Genomic DNA, 14,795 nt, shown 5'->3' on the forward strand with positions numbered 1-14,795 from the left:
CAGGTATCTAACATCTGCAATGAAGACCAACACAAAGAAACCAGTTTCTCCATAATCTATCTGTCCTTTTTAGTGCCTCAAGTGGATATAGATTGCTTTCTAAGTAAACAATGAAATGTAAGTAAGGAACACAAGACTATTAATGAATTATGTGTAAGGATTATAAAATGATAACATTTGAACTACATTTTTTATCATTTTATGTTTAAAATTTGTGGGTATTAAGATGGATTTCATATATTATCCTTGTCTTCCATATTATCTTCCCTTTCTCCTTAGAAATGTAGAAATTCTGAAATGGTGACTAATAATGTGATAGAATAGGAATATGTAACCAACAGAGGCAACCAAAGAGGCAGCTGTATACATGGCATCACTTGATGGCTAACATAGAACACAAATATACTACATTGGAAGCAGAAGATGGAGACCATTCTCTCTGCGAAAACAGCACCAGGAGCAGATTGTGGCACAGACTATGAACTGCCTGTTTTAAAAGCTTGTTGGAATAAAAAGGACAACAAAGAAGGGACCATCCTGGCCTCCCTGAAAAGAAGGTGTAGGAGCAGCCACCAAGGCCTTCTCTTGTGTCCCCGCCAACCTTGCTAGTGACAGTGGTGGGACTAAGAGAAATGCCTTCTGCTCAAGGTCTGGGCAGATTCATACCAAGTCAAGATGATTAAACTAAGATTGCCTTACTTTGGCCATATCATGAGAAAATATGACTCACTAGAAAAAGCAATAAGGCTTGGCAAGGAGGAAGGCAGTATGAAAAGATGAAGACCCCAGTTAGGTTGACTCAATCAAGAAAGTCATGGCCTGACAGTGCTGATGACATGGAGGTGACTTGGACGTCTCTCATTCATAGGGCCATCATAAGTCAAAATTGGATGGCACTAAACAACAACAAAAAATAATATTTAAATCAGTTTAAAGGGGACACCATGCCCTTGGTAAGCTTAAGTTTGTAAGCTCTGGCCCTCTTTGCTTTATCACAAGAAAAAATACAAAATAACAGGGTGGTGTGTTCTTACATTCAGTGAAAGGGGTATTTCATGTAAGCAAAAGGGAAAGAAACACTTCAAATAAGAACTCATTTTTTAAAAAAAAATGAAAGAAGCTAAATCAACATTCATAAATGAAGGAGAAAGGAATGTTGCATTAAAAGCATAGCAAATGTGCACAGAGCTTTTTAAAAATCAATGTAGGATGCTTTTTAAATATACTTTTTCTTTTAATTTTTCACACTTCACAATTTGGTGGGCAAGATGAGTAGAATCATAGAAGAGTTGGAAGAGACTACAAGGGCCATTCAATCCAGCTTCCTGCCATGCAGATGACCACCTAATTTCTTTTTAAAAGCCTCCAAACATGGAGATGCCATTGCTCTCCATAGCAGTGAGTTCCACTGTTGAAAAGCTGTTACCATTAGGATGTTTTTCCTAATGTGTCCTCTTTTCCTTGCTCTGGATCCTAGTCTCTGGAGCAGCATAACATAAGCTTGCTGTATCTTCAGTATGATATCTCTTCAAATACTTAAACATAGCTATTATGTCACCCCCTAACCTTCTCTTTTCCAAGCTCCTCATAGGACATGCTTTCCAGACCTTTCACCATTTTGGTCACTCTCCTTTGGACATGCTCCAGCTTCTCAACATCCTTCTTGAACAGTGGTGCCCAAAACTGGACACAATAGTCCCTCAATCTAGTCATTACTGTATACCCCTATTTATGCAGCCTAGAATTGCATTGGCTTTCTTAGCTGCTTCATCACATTGCTGACTCATGTCCAGCCTGTGGTCTACTAAGACTCCCAGATCTGTTTTGCATTACTGTCATCAAGCCAGGTGTCATCCAACCTATATCTGTGAATGTCATTGTTACTGACAAAGTGTAGTATCCTACATTTCTCCTTGCTGAAATTCATTTTGTTAGTTTTGGCCCAGCTTTCGTATCTGTTAAGGTCATTTTGAATTCTGATCCCGTTCTCTGGGGTAATAAGTACCCTAGTGTCATCTGTAAATTTGATAAGCAGTAAAATGCCCATTTGACAGTACAGTACCTTCTATTCCTTCATCCAAGTCATTGATAAAGATGTGGAATAGCACTGGGCCCAAGACAGAACTTTGTGGCACCCCACTGGTCACTTTTCTCCAGGATGAGGAGGGGCCAGTCTTGAGTACCCTTTGGGTTTGGTTGGTCAACTGAAAGATCTCTTACAAATCCTATAGATCTATAATCATTTCTTCAGCTATATTTCCATAAAACTCAGATTCAGAACACATCAAAAATTGTTCCATTCTAAGTGGGGAATTATGTAGTGTCAGCAGAGTGATTTTGTTTGATTCTGGATCCCAAAGGTGGTAAATATTACTTTTTGAACCCCACCTCCCAAAATTAGTAGGCAACCTACTGTGGGTTTCTGGGAGTGCTAGTCCAAAAAGTAATTTTTCTAAGCTCTGGGGGGGGGGTGTGTGTGTGTGTGTGTGTGTGTCTTACACGAGTTTCATGAAAACTCTGTTTCATCTGTTTGCTCATATTTGTAATGCATTTTGAGTTGGTGGTTTTAAACCTCCTTCCACAGTTAACTACATCAAATGAAAAACATTTTTTAAATATATGTATTATATTATCATTGAGTTTGATACTGATTAAATCACCTCTATTACTACAAAAGGAAAATAATGAAGTTTGTCTTATAAAAACTGTATTGTATGGAATTTGCACTTCTACTGGCAATTCAGATCATGGGAACTGGTCCAGTCAGCTGAAGTTTGTTTTAGACAACTCACTGATTTATATTTTCTGAAATAAAATCTTAGTTTGACTGAGGCCAATGGTGAAGGTTTTAACATGAATTTCAATAGCAGCAAAATTGTGAATTCCCATACAAAAACAACTGGGCCTCTTTCAAAGTACAGTATGATGTCTCCTAATTTACCTTGTCTGACATGGAACATGCTGGCCCATAACCAGTTGATTTGGGACAACTGTACTTTGAAGGCCCTGAATTGGTCTTTGGTTTACAACTCCTTTGGTGCACAGAGAGACGATCAGGAAGGAAAGTACGACCACAATTTTGACAAGGCAGGAGCTGAGCTTGGTCGCTTTGAGCAGCAGCTGCATTTACAGCCATCGGACTAGAAGATCCTCCACAAAGAGCCTGAGGCTTAAGAGGGGCTGGTCTTCTGAGATGTTTTGGTAACTGCTCATTTTCAATGTGCCACTTCTCCAGACATTGTGGCTCATGGATAGGAAGTGATCGTGATCCAAACTCTTTGCCACAGATATAGCACACCTTGAAGCCAGGTCTTCTGGTTGGAATGACTGGCCGATCCCACTGATCCTGGGACATGCCTCTCGTATTTGATCGTTTTGAGACTATCACAGTCCCAGGCCTCTTCTTCCCAGAGTTTACTTTAATCACAGAATTTAAACCTACTACATCTGGTAAAACTGTGGGAATATCTGACACACTGGATGTCAAAACCTCTTTTGAAGGTGAAATGGTAGAAATATTAGCAAGGACTTTCCTAGCATTTGGCACAGTTTTATGATGCTTGTTTAAAGTCCTTTTCATTAGAGCAGTTTCCATGAAGTCTACAGTGTTCCATTAACAGTCTTTCTGGATTTATATAGTGGCACTTGGCTTGACCTTGTATTTCCTGTCCTTGTCTTTTGGTTGAACTTGCTCCTTTAAAAACAGCTACAGTCTCTATTGCAAAGGTACTAGAAACTATAATCAGCAAGAGTAGCTGTGGGAGATAAGGGTACATTTGCAATCTTCTAACTGTAATGTTTCAGTAATGCTGTGGTTCACTGTGGAGGTTTGGGTTGGGTTTTTTTTTGCCTTTTCTTTTTACTATTTTTGTTGTTGGTATTTTTGCCTTGAAAAAGAAAAGAGATACATCACATATATGAATAATGATAACAATGCAGGGATTCTTACATTTTAAAAAATTGAACAATCAAAGTTCATCCAATGAATTACTGGGTGTCCTTCCCATTTTTTAAAAAAATTTTTTGCTGTTCTTCTAAGAAATTTTAAACTAATTATTCAGAGGAATAATAATTATGTATGTAACTAGATTCTAGAACAACACATGTGACAGGATTTAGACATATAAGTTGATTCTGTGTGAGACAAAAGAAATCATACATTTGCAACAAAAAAGATAAAGTACAGCGGGTCTCCCTTTATGTGGGCATCCTTTCCGGATCCTCCCACGTAAGGGGAAATCCGTGTATGCTTGGGCCCCATTAAACATGGGTGCACTTTAAATTCTTTCCTTGACAATCAGAATGTATCCTTAAAATTCTCTTACACCACTGGAAACTGTTTGGTTGAATAAAACATTAAAGAAAGAAGACCTTGTTCTAATGCCATATGCAATCTAAATCCATAAAACCATTTTTTAAAAAAGGAAGTGTTTGCCTGACAGATTTCCTGCTCCCATGGTTGTTTTTCTCAGCTGTTCAGGTTCAGCTGTTAAATATCAGGTGTAAAATCTTGCAAACTAATGAGCAGAGTTGCAAAGCTTCCATCTGTGTAATAAAATCTTTATTAGTAGCTAGATGAGGCTTTGCGTGCATCTTTCATTTGAAGACATTTTTTCCCTTCTAAAATAGAGCAGGGCAGGCAAACTGTGGTCTGTGGACTCCATGTAGTCTACTAAAGCACACAATATGCCTTCTGAGGTCCCTTGGTCTTCTTCAGTTCCCAATCTATCTGCAAAGAAAATCAGCTGAAAAGGCAAAACCTAGAAGCTGTGGGGCCACAACTTGTCATTTAAAAGCTATTCTAGCCCTTCCACCTGTTTCAAGCACAAAGTAGCCTTTAAAAAAAAGCCCATTCTTTCACCAAAGAAGAAAAAGTTTTTGTTAGATGGTTTAGAGATCAGGGTCGTGCAGCTGGCCATACAGCTATGATGTTGCAACAAGCTAGTCATCAAAAGGTCCTTTGCAACCCACATCACCCTGCCATCTGTACAAATTCTGTAGGGTTGCTTTTCTGGGTTGTACTAGAATCTGGCATATTTTGCCATACAATGGGGATTGCTGTTAAGCTGTGTGTATTAATTTGTTATATTGGTTAATGTAGTCACTGGAAGTTTTAGTGTGTATAACCTTTGTTGTTGGGGAATGATAGGAGGGATTGTGCCGGTTAGACACTTAGTAGTAGGGCATTGTTACCTGGTACTGGAATGTGCAGATGTGTGGGGTAGGTTTCATTTGATGAGAACTTTCTCAGGGGAAAGGGAAAGCAGAGGCAAGATTGAAAGTTATGAGAGGTTGGGCGGACTGGGCAAGTATGGTTGAAGAGGGCAGGTATGTTTGAATTGAAGTAAATATTAGGGCATAACATTGTTAATTTTAAGCCAAATAAAATTTAATGCGTGTGGATGATGACAGTTCTGTCTACAGACATCTGCCTGTTCTCACCTATCAGTTGTTGAAATTAGGTTCTTGCTGTTTGAGTACAGATTTACTGAATTCAAGGGAAAGGGCAGTTCTTGATAGATTCTTTGCTATATCCGCAAGTGTGAGCACTATCTAAGGGGCAAAACAGACTGGCACAATATGCCAGCTTTGGGGTTGTGTGGGGGCATGGCATTTAGATGGATGCCCCGATGCCACCCCCAAGACAGTGTCATGCCACCTGCCCAACCACATGGCGGGCAGCTTTGCAGCGCTCTGGCGGCACAGCATTCATATGTCGCACACCGCAGGAGTGCAGAAAAGCCACCACTGCAGCAGAAAGGGCACCCATTTTGCTGCTTCTTGTGCTGGAAAAAAGCCAGATCAGGACCATGGTATGTGGTTGCCACAGTCCCAATCTGGTGCTCAAAGGAGCAGCATCAAGCTGCCCCTATACAGCCGTCTGTTTTGGCTCTAATTTTAACTATTTGTAGGACCCTCTCTCATTATGTGAAATATGGTTTGTACATTTCTAGATATTTCTGGCTCCTCAGAATTCAGAGCAAAAGAAAACTTTTCAGGTCATAGAGAAAGAAAAGACCAGATAAGGCCATAGAAAAAGAACAATGGGAGGAGTACCTTTGTTTCAGTCTGCTAAGATTTTAACCACCGCTCCATTTTCTACTAATTGATGCATGTCAGTGGTGATCAAGCTGTTAACGCTTTGCAGCAATTTCAAGCAGTAATGCAGATTCTGGAAGAGAGAATGTTGAATGAGTCAATGCATGTTGCTGAAAATGAATCAGCCAAGAAGAGAAACCATAAACAACATGTTCACAATATAGCCAATTGTTGAACTTACAAAATCTCAGTTGGAAAAGCTTCATATTAGATTTATTCTTTATTTGGGGGATTACACCATTTGGACTCATTTCTTTTCTGTCAAGTTGGAAATGGCCTGTAACTTCACAACCATAAATTTGACATCCCCTGTTATATTCATGAGCAACTATAAAACCTGTTAAGTTCTAAAAAGTAAATTACTATTTCTCAGTAAAATACAAGATATACTGTATATACTCAACTATAAGTCAACCTCATGTATAAGTCGAGGGCAGGTTTTGTGGCCAAAATATGGATTTTTGTATGACCTGTGAATAAGTCAAAGGTAAAACTTAGGGGCATGTAACAAAGGGAAATGACGTCAAAGAACTTGAAAAATTCCAGCAGGCATAACTGTTTCTATTCACACTAAAGGCTGGATGGATGAGAGAGTAGAACGGGGTCAGAGCTTCCAGAACAGACTACTGTATATACTCATGTACAAATTGAGAAATTTAGGTTGAAAAATTGACCCCAAAAACTGAGTTGACTTATCCATGGGTCAATGTAAGTACTGTACTTTAGTGTGTGTCTGTGTGTGTGTTCATCCCTTGGTGAAAGGCAAGAGTTTAATCTGCCCTGGAAGCATTGGCCCCCTTCCCCTCTCTCATCCATCCAGCCTTTAATAGGAGTACAAATAGTTATGCCTGCTGTAATTTTTTAAGTTCTTTGGCACTGTTTTCCTTTGCTTCATCCTTTACATATTTCATTACATGCCCCTAAGTTTTACTCTCAATTTATCCACGAGTCATATCAAAATCCATAATTTTGGCCCCAAAACTTTGCCTTGGCATATATAGGAAGTTGACTTATAGTTGAGTATATATGATATATTCTTGCCTTTCACCAGGGGATGGTTCCATTTTTAAATAAGAGTTAGAGTACAGTTCTTACATTGACCCATGGATAAGTCAGCTCAGGTTTTTGAGGTCAATTTTTTGACTAAAATTTTTAGACTTATACATGAGTATATACGGTAGGGTTTTTTTGTCCCTGATTGTTTCAACAAATGTGAATCTTAATAAAATACGGGTCATCATCTTTCTTTCAGATAATAATTGATCTATTCAGCACCCCTTAAAGATGGCTTTAATTCACAGACCATACACTTGTAATGGAAATAAATTTAGATGTAATAGACTATTTGGATCCAAATAAGACAATTTATAGAAATTCAGAAGCTTATTCAAATGCTGCCAGAAGAGGCTACTTTATATGTAATATCTCACAATCAAACAGTAACTAGTCCAAATTTAGATCATGAACATTTTATTTTCTATGAAAAATGAGACCTACTATGGACTAATCATCCATTTATCTTTTTAAAGTCTGTAAGTGTAGGAATATGTCTAACCGTCAAGAGAGTTCTTTCCTCTAAGCATTCATCCTAATGGTTAGGTGAAATGCTTTGCTTTTTTAAAAAATAAAGTTTCAGTAGGCTCAGATTTATAGATCCTTTAGGACAAGAACTCTACAGAGAACCCATTATTTTGTTAGCCTCATGGATGTCTTTGGAAATAAAGCTGGTACACATAAACATAAGACTCTATTTCCTCCTTCCATTTTTCAAACTCTTTTCTTCAGCATAGGTTCTCTCTCTTCCCACATCTCTCTAGATTCCTCTGTGTAAACACTCCACAAAAATGCATATTGTAACCTTGGTGACTTTTAACACACGTTTGTTAAATGGAACATCACTGTATTGACTTGGGAATTAGACAAGTGATAGTGCTGAAATCCATCTTGATTTTTGTTTATTAAGAAGTCTACATGGGAAACTCTTTCTGAAAAAGAATATTTCTTTGCAGGAAGTGATGTTAAAGCATGAAAGAATAACCAAGTCCTTAAAGCATTTTAGGAGTCTAAAACACATTACCAAAAAACAAAGGCAATCTCTGGAGCAAAATCAACCTCCTTAGTTGTACTACCATACAATTCTCAAATTTTGTAAGAACAAAAACCTGCAGAATGTGGGACATTGCCTTTGTTTCTATTTCCTTTATTGTTGAAAGCTGTTTAATGTCTTACTGCATGTTTACAGCTTGATCAAATGAGTCCACCAGCTTCAGATTTTCTACTCTCATGAACAATCAATCAAACACTAACAAAGCTTTCCCATGCCAGAATATACTGTGAGGCAAGTCCAGTGTAACTTCCTATTAAATACTCAGATCTTTCAAACTATAACTGACCTCTTAAGTGAGCCCCAAAGCCTCACACCCAGAGCCCTGTGATGATTTTATTTATTCCCTGAAGGTTGCTGAAGGAAGATGGAAATCTCATGTACATTTATGCTCAAAATCCTTCTTGCTTTTAAAAACATGCTACTGTAAAAAACAAAATGCAGTCTGGACAATAAATGGGTTTATAGTATACAATTTTATGAGAAGAATATTATGTATGAAGGGGATGATTAACTCCTCTTTCCTCAGAACCATTATTCCATTTAGATTTGGCGAGTTCTGTGTCTCAACTAGGAAATCCAACTGGAAGAACCAACCATAGATTCCTACATCATAAGATGTGGTCCTCAAGTGCAGGTGGGATCCATATGTCCCATTGTGGCAGGACTAGGATCATGTCGAGAACTGTGGGGATCCTCTTACATTGTTGGTTCTTCTGTTGTAAGTAATCAGTTGTGGATGGATAGGAAATTGCCATTCTTCCCTCACTTTCTTGGAGCACCTGATGCAGCATCACTCCAGAACATTTTGGGAAGTGTAAGGTGGCCACTAAAGTTAGGTTGTTGTTAGCTGCCCTCAAGATTACTTTGATTCATAGCAACACTGTTTATGATACTTCACCAAGATTCCCTGTCCTCCACTGTTCTGCTCAGGTCCTGGAAATCCGTGCCCGTAATCTCTGATTGAATCCATCCATCTAGCGTGGGGCCTTCCTCTATTTCTCCTACCTCTACCTTTCCAAGCATTATTGTCTTTTCTAGTGAGTAATGCCTTCTTATGATATGGCCAAAGTATGATAGCTTCAGTTTGGTCACCTTGACTTCCAGGGATTGCTTAGGCTTGATCTGTTCTAGGACCCATTTGTTTGTCTTTTTGGCTGTCCACGGTATCCTCAGCACTCTTCTCCAGCACCACATCTCAAATGCATTAATTTTCTTCTTATTCACTTTCTTCACTGTCCAGCTCTTGCGTCGATACATGGTGATGGGGAATACAGTGGCTTGAATGATTCTAACTTTAGTGCTTATTTGTATATCTTTATTTCTTAGGATCTCTTCTAGCTACCCTCCCCATACCTAGTTTTCTTCTGGTTTTTTGGTTGTAGTCTCCACTCTGATCAGTGTTTGAGCCAAGGTACAGGAAGTCAAAATGAAATGAGATAGGTGTCAGACAATTAAAAATGGTAAGCATCAATAAAGGCACTGACAATGTCAGCCTAGAATCAGGTAAGAGTGGGAAATACATTGAGTTTTTTTTCTCCTGAATGAGCACAGCCTGGCATTTGTTTATTGTTTTTATGTGCCAAGAACAATATTGGGAAACATTTATTACTTCATGCAAAGGGATCTTGTAGCACCTTTGAGACCAACTGGAAAAAAGAAGTTGGCATCATGAGCGTTCAGAGACTTAAAGCTATATGCCTCTGAGGAAGTAGACTCAAATTTATGAAAGCTCATGCTCCCAACTTCCTTCTTTCACTTATGGGCACCCTTTGCGCTGCCATCCAAGCAGCTTCACAGCACAGTGTTTTGATGCTGCACACTCTAAAGCCGCCTGGAAGCCAGCTTCATGTCGCCCACACATGGGTTGGCTTCCAGGCACTCCAGCAGCATGGTGTTTAGACACTACATGCTGCAGGATCACCATAAAGCCACAGTGGGGTGGGCAAAGCTACCTTTTTTCTGGCGCAAAAAGGCCTGCGGTTGCCGTGGCTCCAATCTGGCTTTCTCTGGGGCAGCTTCAAATTGGCCCTTTGGGGCAATCTGTTTCACGCCTTAGTCTCAAAGATGCTACCAGATCCCTTTGATTTTCCAGACTATCATGGCTATATCATTACAGTACTACTATAGGTGTCTTTTTCTAGGAGTATCAGTTTTCCTCAAGAAAGCCAATTCTATTCAACTTAGTATAAATGGAAAATTTGCTTATACTTCCACAATAGCATCAGAATCAATGCATATTGCCACAATATGCTAGGCCACTATTCAGCTTGGAGACATATAAATACCAAGGAGACCATAAGTTCCTTTTCAGTTATACCTGACAAAATAGGTATTTTTTTATACTGCCTTAAATGATCTCTCTCTCTGTATATGACTTCCCGGTTGAAGTGGTATAAAATCAAGCCCTGCAAGGCAAGGCACTGGGCACAGCATTTGCCCAGGAGAAGTCTTGACCTGCAGAAAGGTTACCCCTTAGTATAGAGGGACCAGAAGATCAATTACAAAGGTCTGTTTCACCCCTGATCCTGGTGACTCAGCTGCTACAGTACCATGCAAGTGAGCACAAACTGAAAGGAGAAGCCTGAGATTGTAACCTTGCCCCATTGTGTCATTAGCTGCCCGATGATGGACACAAGTGCCACAAAATCAACTTTATTAAAATAATTAAGTAGATACTCTGGAGTTTTTCTTAAGAAAACTTTCTGATTCTGATGGGGAGATTTAACTTCTTCCAACTTTGATTCTATGTACAAATAAGAGACTGTGAGTAATTTGACCCAATAAATTATTTTAAATAACAATACAACTAAAGTGTTAAAATTAAGCAGAAAACTACAAACTGAAAGAAATCAAAAGAAAAATGACCTCAAGTATTAACAATATTAAGAATTGAAAATACTAAGAACTGAGAGAAACATGAAGATGGCATTGTGTGTCTGTGACTGCAATAAGAACAAGGTCAATCCATTATTGTGCTGAGGCAAAGGAAAACTCCTATCCAAATGATGGTGGCATAATAGTTGTGAACAGGCTGATTTTTAATGATGCCAACTGTTAAAGAAATGAAAGAGGCATCTTTGAGAGAATCTACAGAAAATCTGGAAGACCAGACATTTTGGTTGAAGGTATATGATTTTCTGAGAATGTGGAAAGAAGAGTTAATCTATGTGCACACACTGCCATTGGGGACAATGGGGGCTGTTCCTAATGGCAAAGTGGCCATGTGCAAGTGCTGCCATTGGGGACAACAGGACTTAAGGTCCCACAGTTTTCAGTATCCACAAGGGGGTCTGTACAGATCTCCTGCGGTTACTGAGGTCCCACTGTATATTGTTATGGGACTGTCTGAACTCATCAAGCTTAAACATTAGATATAAAAGAAATTGGCCTTATTTTGGTATGATTGTCCCCATTGGGCAAAGAGTTTTTAATAATCTCTCTGCTTCTGTTCCAACTTGTTTCCAGTTTTGGAACAATAATGTACCCTTGTGTAGCAACAACCATACTGAACTAACATGGGGCTAGTAGTCTCAACCTAACTTAGGTGATAGATAGTTAATGATTTGCTTACTAGTGACTTCATACGGCTTTATTTTATTTTTTTTGTCAGCCGTATTACAACCCTTCCTGGCCTTGCCTATTTTTTGCACTTATATCTGAGCACATCTCTACCTATCACCTTTACATGTCCAGCCTGATCACATTCCACCATTCAAAAGTCTTCTCCCTAAAATGACTCCCTTCATTTCTCCTTCCTGGCTCTTATTCCTGGAACAGCCTGCTAGAACACCTCCATGTGATCACTTCCCTTAATTCCTTTAAATCTCTTTTCAAACCTCACTTTTTCTGAGAAACTTTTGGATTGCCCTCTCACTACAGTCCTTTATACTAACTAAGCCAAAGTACATACTGCTGGAATTATCACATATTCATCACGGATGTAGCCATGTGTCATTCCCTGTGCTTTCTCTCTCAATTTTTTTGTGACATGGAGCTGTCACATGTAAAGTATCATGTCCACAGGTGCCCGTGTGTGTGTGTGTGTGTGTGTGTGTGTGTGTGTGTGTGTGTGTGAATAAGGAAAAAGAAATGGCTATTATAAGAACATTACTTCTTGGCCAGTGTTCTAGCCAGAAGGAGATGCCAAAGATCCAATCTATTGGATCAACTCTGTAGCCGTTCTCACTGAGCCTTGATGATTTCATATTTGGCTAGCTCCATCCATACACTTTGCCTTTCCTAATTCTCTTCTTTGCAATGGCTATTTTCATTTATTTGCTTGCTTTTTCTTGCTTCTTGTCCTAAAGCCCTTCATATAACAGCTCCTCATTATTCTAAGCACTTACAAGGAAACTATATAGGACAATAGTATGAAATCATTCTATCCAATATGAATTCATTAAGGAAATACTGGCAGCCAATAGCTCATGTCTTCAGGTGTGTGTGAATCTAACCTAAGTCTTTCCCTAAAAAGAAGCTTTCCAAGGTGCTGAAGCTAAAGTTTGGATTGAAATCCAATGCTGATTCACTGACCAATGACATGGAAAGCACCATCCACCACTGGAAAAAATATTACCAACATGCATACATACTTAGAATGACTGGAGTTTGGTTCCAGGACACACACACACACACACCCCAGATACCAAAATCTGTGAAGGTTCTAGCCCCAGAATATACAATGACATAGCAAAACAGTGTTATATAAAATAGCAAAATCAAGGTTTGTTTTTAGGATTATTTTTTTTCAAGCCATGGATGGTTAAATCTGTGCATACAGAATGCATGGATATGGTGGGCCAACTGTACTACTAAAAATGAACTCATCAGACAAAAATGCAAACATATTTCTCTTATGACTAAAATACTGTGTTGTTTGGTATTCACAGAGGTGAAAGGGGGTTATTAAAAATAATTTCAGCAGGCACTAAATATTTCAGAATATGTCTGGTGATGTTTGTGCCTGTACATAGTGAAACAAATAACAAGTGAAATGTAGCATTTGATGTCTTAATGCAAACGATCTGGCTTTTTTAGCTATATGTCATTCTGGCTAATCATCATGTTACATTTCAAGCCAGAATCTTCACTGTATGAGTTCACTTTATAAGAAGTGTCTTTTCTAATTATCTGGCCAATTGCAGGCATTCTTAACCTAATGAAATAGTCATTTCTAAGCTTGTATTTCCATGCCATTATAACAGAATTTGATTCTAACTTTCCTACCACTTGGAAAAACAGCTATTTTTTCTGGGGGGGGGGAGTGACATCATGGTTAAGAAAGAAAGAAAGAAAGAAAGAAAGAAAGAAAGAAAGTTTGTATCTGGCACAAACTTAATCCCTGTTATACTGATAACTAAATATAATTAGCATTTGGCAGCTTTCTCACCAGTGTGGCACAATAATTGTGGTGGTGATTATGGTTGCAGTTATTATTATTGGTGTTGTTGTTGCTATATCTGCTCCTGAAAACATAAATTCTCACATTTTTTTATATTCACAACCTCAGTGATAACAGTCTCATAAAGCATGATGCATGATGAACTATCTAACACAGCAAAGACAATATTGTATACTCTGAGCATGCTATTTCCATTAAAAGGGGTTCACTTGGTCCTGTAATTCAATCCCATAAGAAAGTGATATTTTTTATTGAGCTCACTGCCTACTAGAAGTTCAATTTTTCCAGGCTTGATCTTACCTTGAAATCTCAGTACTTAAGCCCCTGCATAATGATCCCTCCATGCTCACTGAGGAATTAGCAGAAGCAAAGCTTAGGTCTTAGTATCTCTTTTCATGCTTAATTTAGTAGGTTAGCATCTTGAGTTGCTGTGGCAATGGCTGTTCCTTTCTTTTGTCTCTGACATGTTTCCTAGCAACTTATCAACAAAAGTGAAGTCACAGAGTTCCCGTTAAGCTGATTGGCCAACAGAATTGTTTAGGAAGGTGGTAGTGGGGAGCCTTATACATGTAGTACCAATGTTTACATGCGAACATAGGCATGTTTCCAAGTTCAATTCTAGGAAACTTCATGGGAGGGGAAACTAAAACTTCCTCACTTTGATCCCAATGGCTACACAGTTAACTGAAATGGTTCATGTATCAAAGAGAGGGAGGAAAGGAATTACAGGAAGAACTTTATCAAATAATTATTACTTAGCTATTTGCTAGGGAGGGTTGACTTTGAATAATAGTCCAAGCTGTAATTTCCTGCACTTCTGTTTGATACTTGCTGTTATGTGCCTTCAAGTCATTGCCAATTTATGACAAGCCTAAAGTAAATTTGTCACGAAGGTACCTTCCTTTGAGGCTGAGAGAGTGTGATTTACCCACTCAGTGGCTAGCTACCCATAGCCAACCAGGGATCCAAACTCTGGTCTCCTGGAGTTCTAGTCCAACAGTCAAACCACCACACCACAGTAGCTCCCCACTGTAGTAAATGCTTGTAATGAATAACTAGTATTGTGGAAGGAAAGCTATTTTCTACTGCCTCTAGTAAGCATTAGGGATGGACAGAATATCCAAACCTATTTGAAAAATGGTTGAAAAAACATATTTTTCAACTGTCAAGAAATTCTGAGGGGAAGAA

General features: G+C 38.7%; 1 protein-coding gene across 1 annotated transcript in view; it reads right to left on the reverse strand.

Annotated features, from left to right (window-relative positions):
* The window catches only part of LOC121924406 (zinc finger protein 474-like), a 30,176-nt gene extending 16,124 nt beyond the window's left edge, over nt 1-14,052 (reverse strand). The window contains exons 1-3 of the mRNA XM_042455856.1: nt 13,908-14,052; nt 6,058-6,172; nt 2,942-3,887 (exon numbers count right to left, since the gene is read on the reverse strand). Of these exons, the coding sequence (XP_042311790.1) occupies nt 2,942-3,595 (654 nt within the window). The 5' untranslated portion in view covers nt 3,596-3,887; nt 6,058-6,172; nt 13,908-14,052. The remainder of the gene's footprint in view (nt 1-2,941; nt 3,888-6,057; nt 6,173-13,907) is intronic.
* Nucleotides 14,053-14,795: the final 743 nt, after the last annotated feature.

This window comes from Sceloporus undulatus, chromosome 2 (assembly GCF_019175285.1).
Source record: "Sceloporus undulatus isolate JIND9_A2432 ecotype Alabama chromosome 2, SceUnd_v1.1, whole genome shotgun sequence".
In the NCBI taxonomy this organism is placed as follows: Eukaryota; Metazoa; Chordata; class Lepidosauria; order Squamata; family Phrynosomatidae; genus Sceloporus; species Sceloporus undulatus.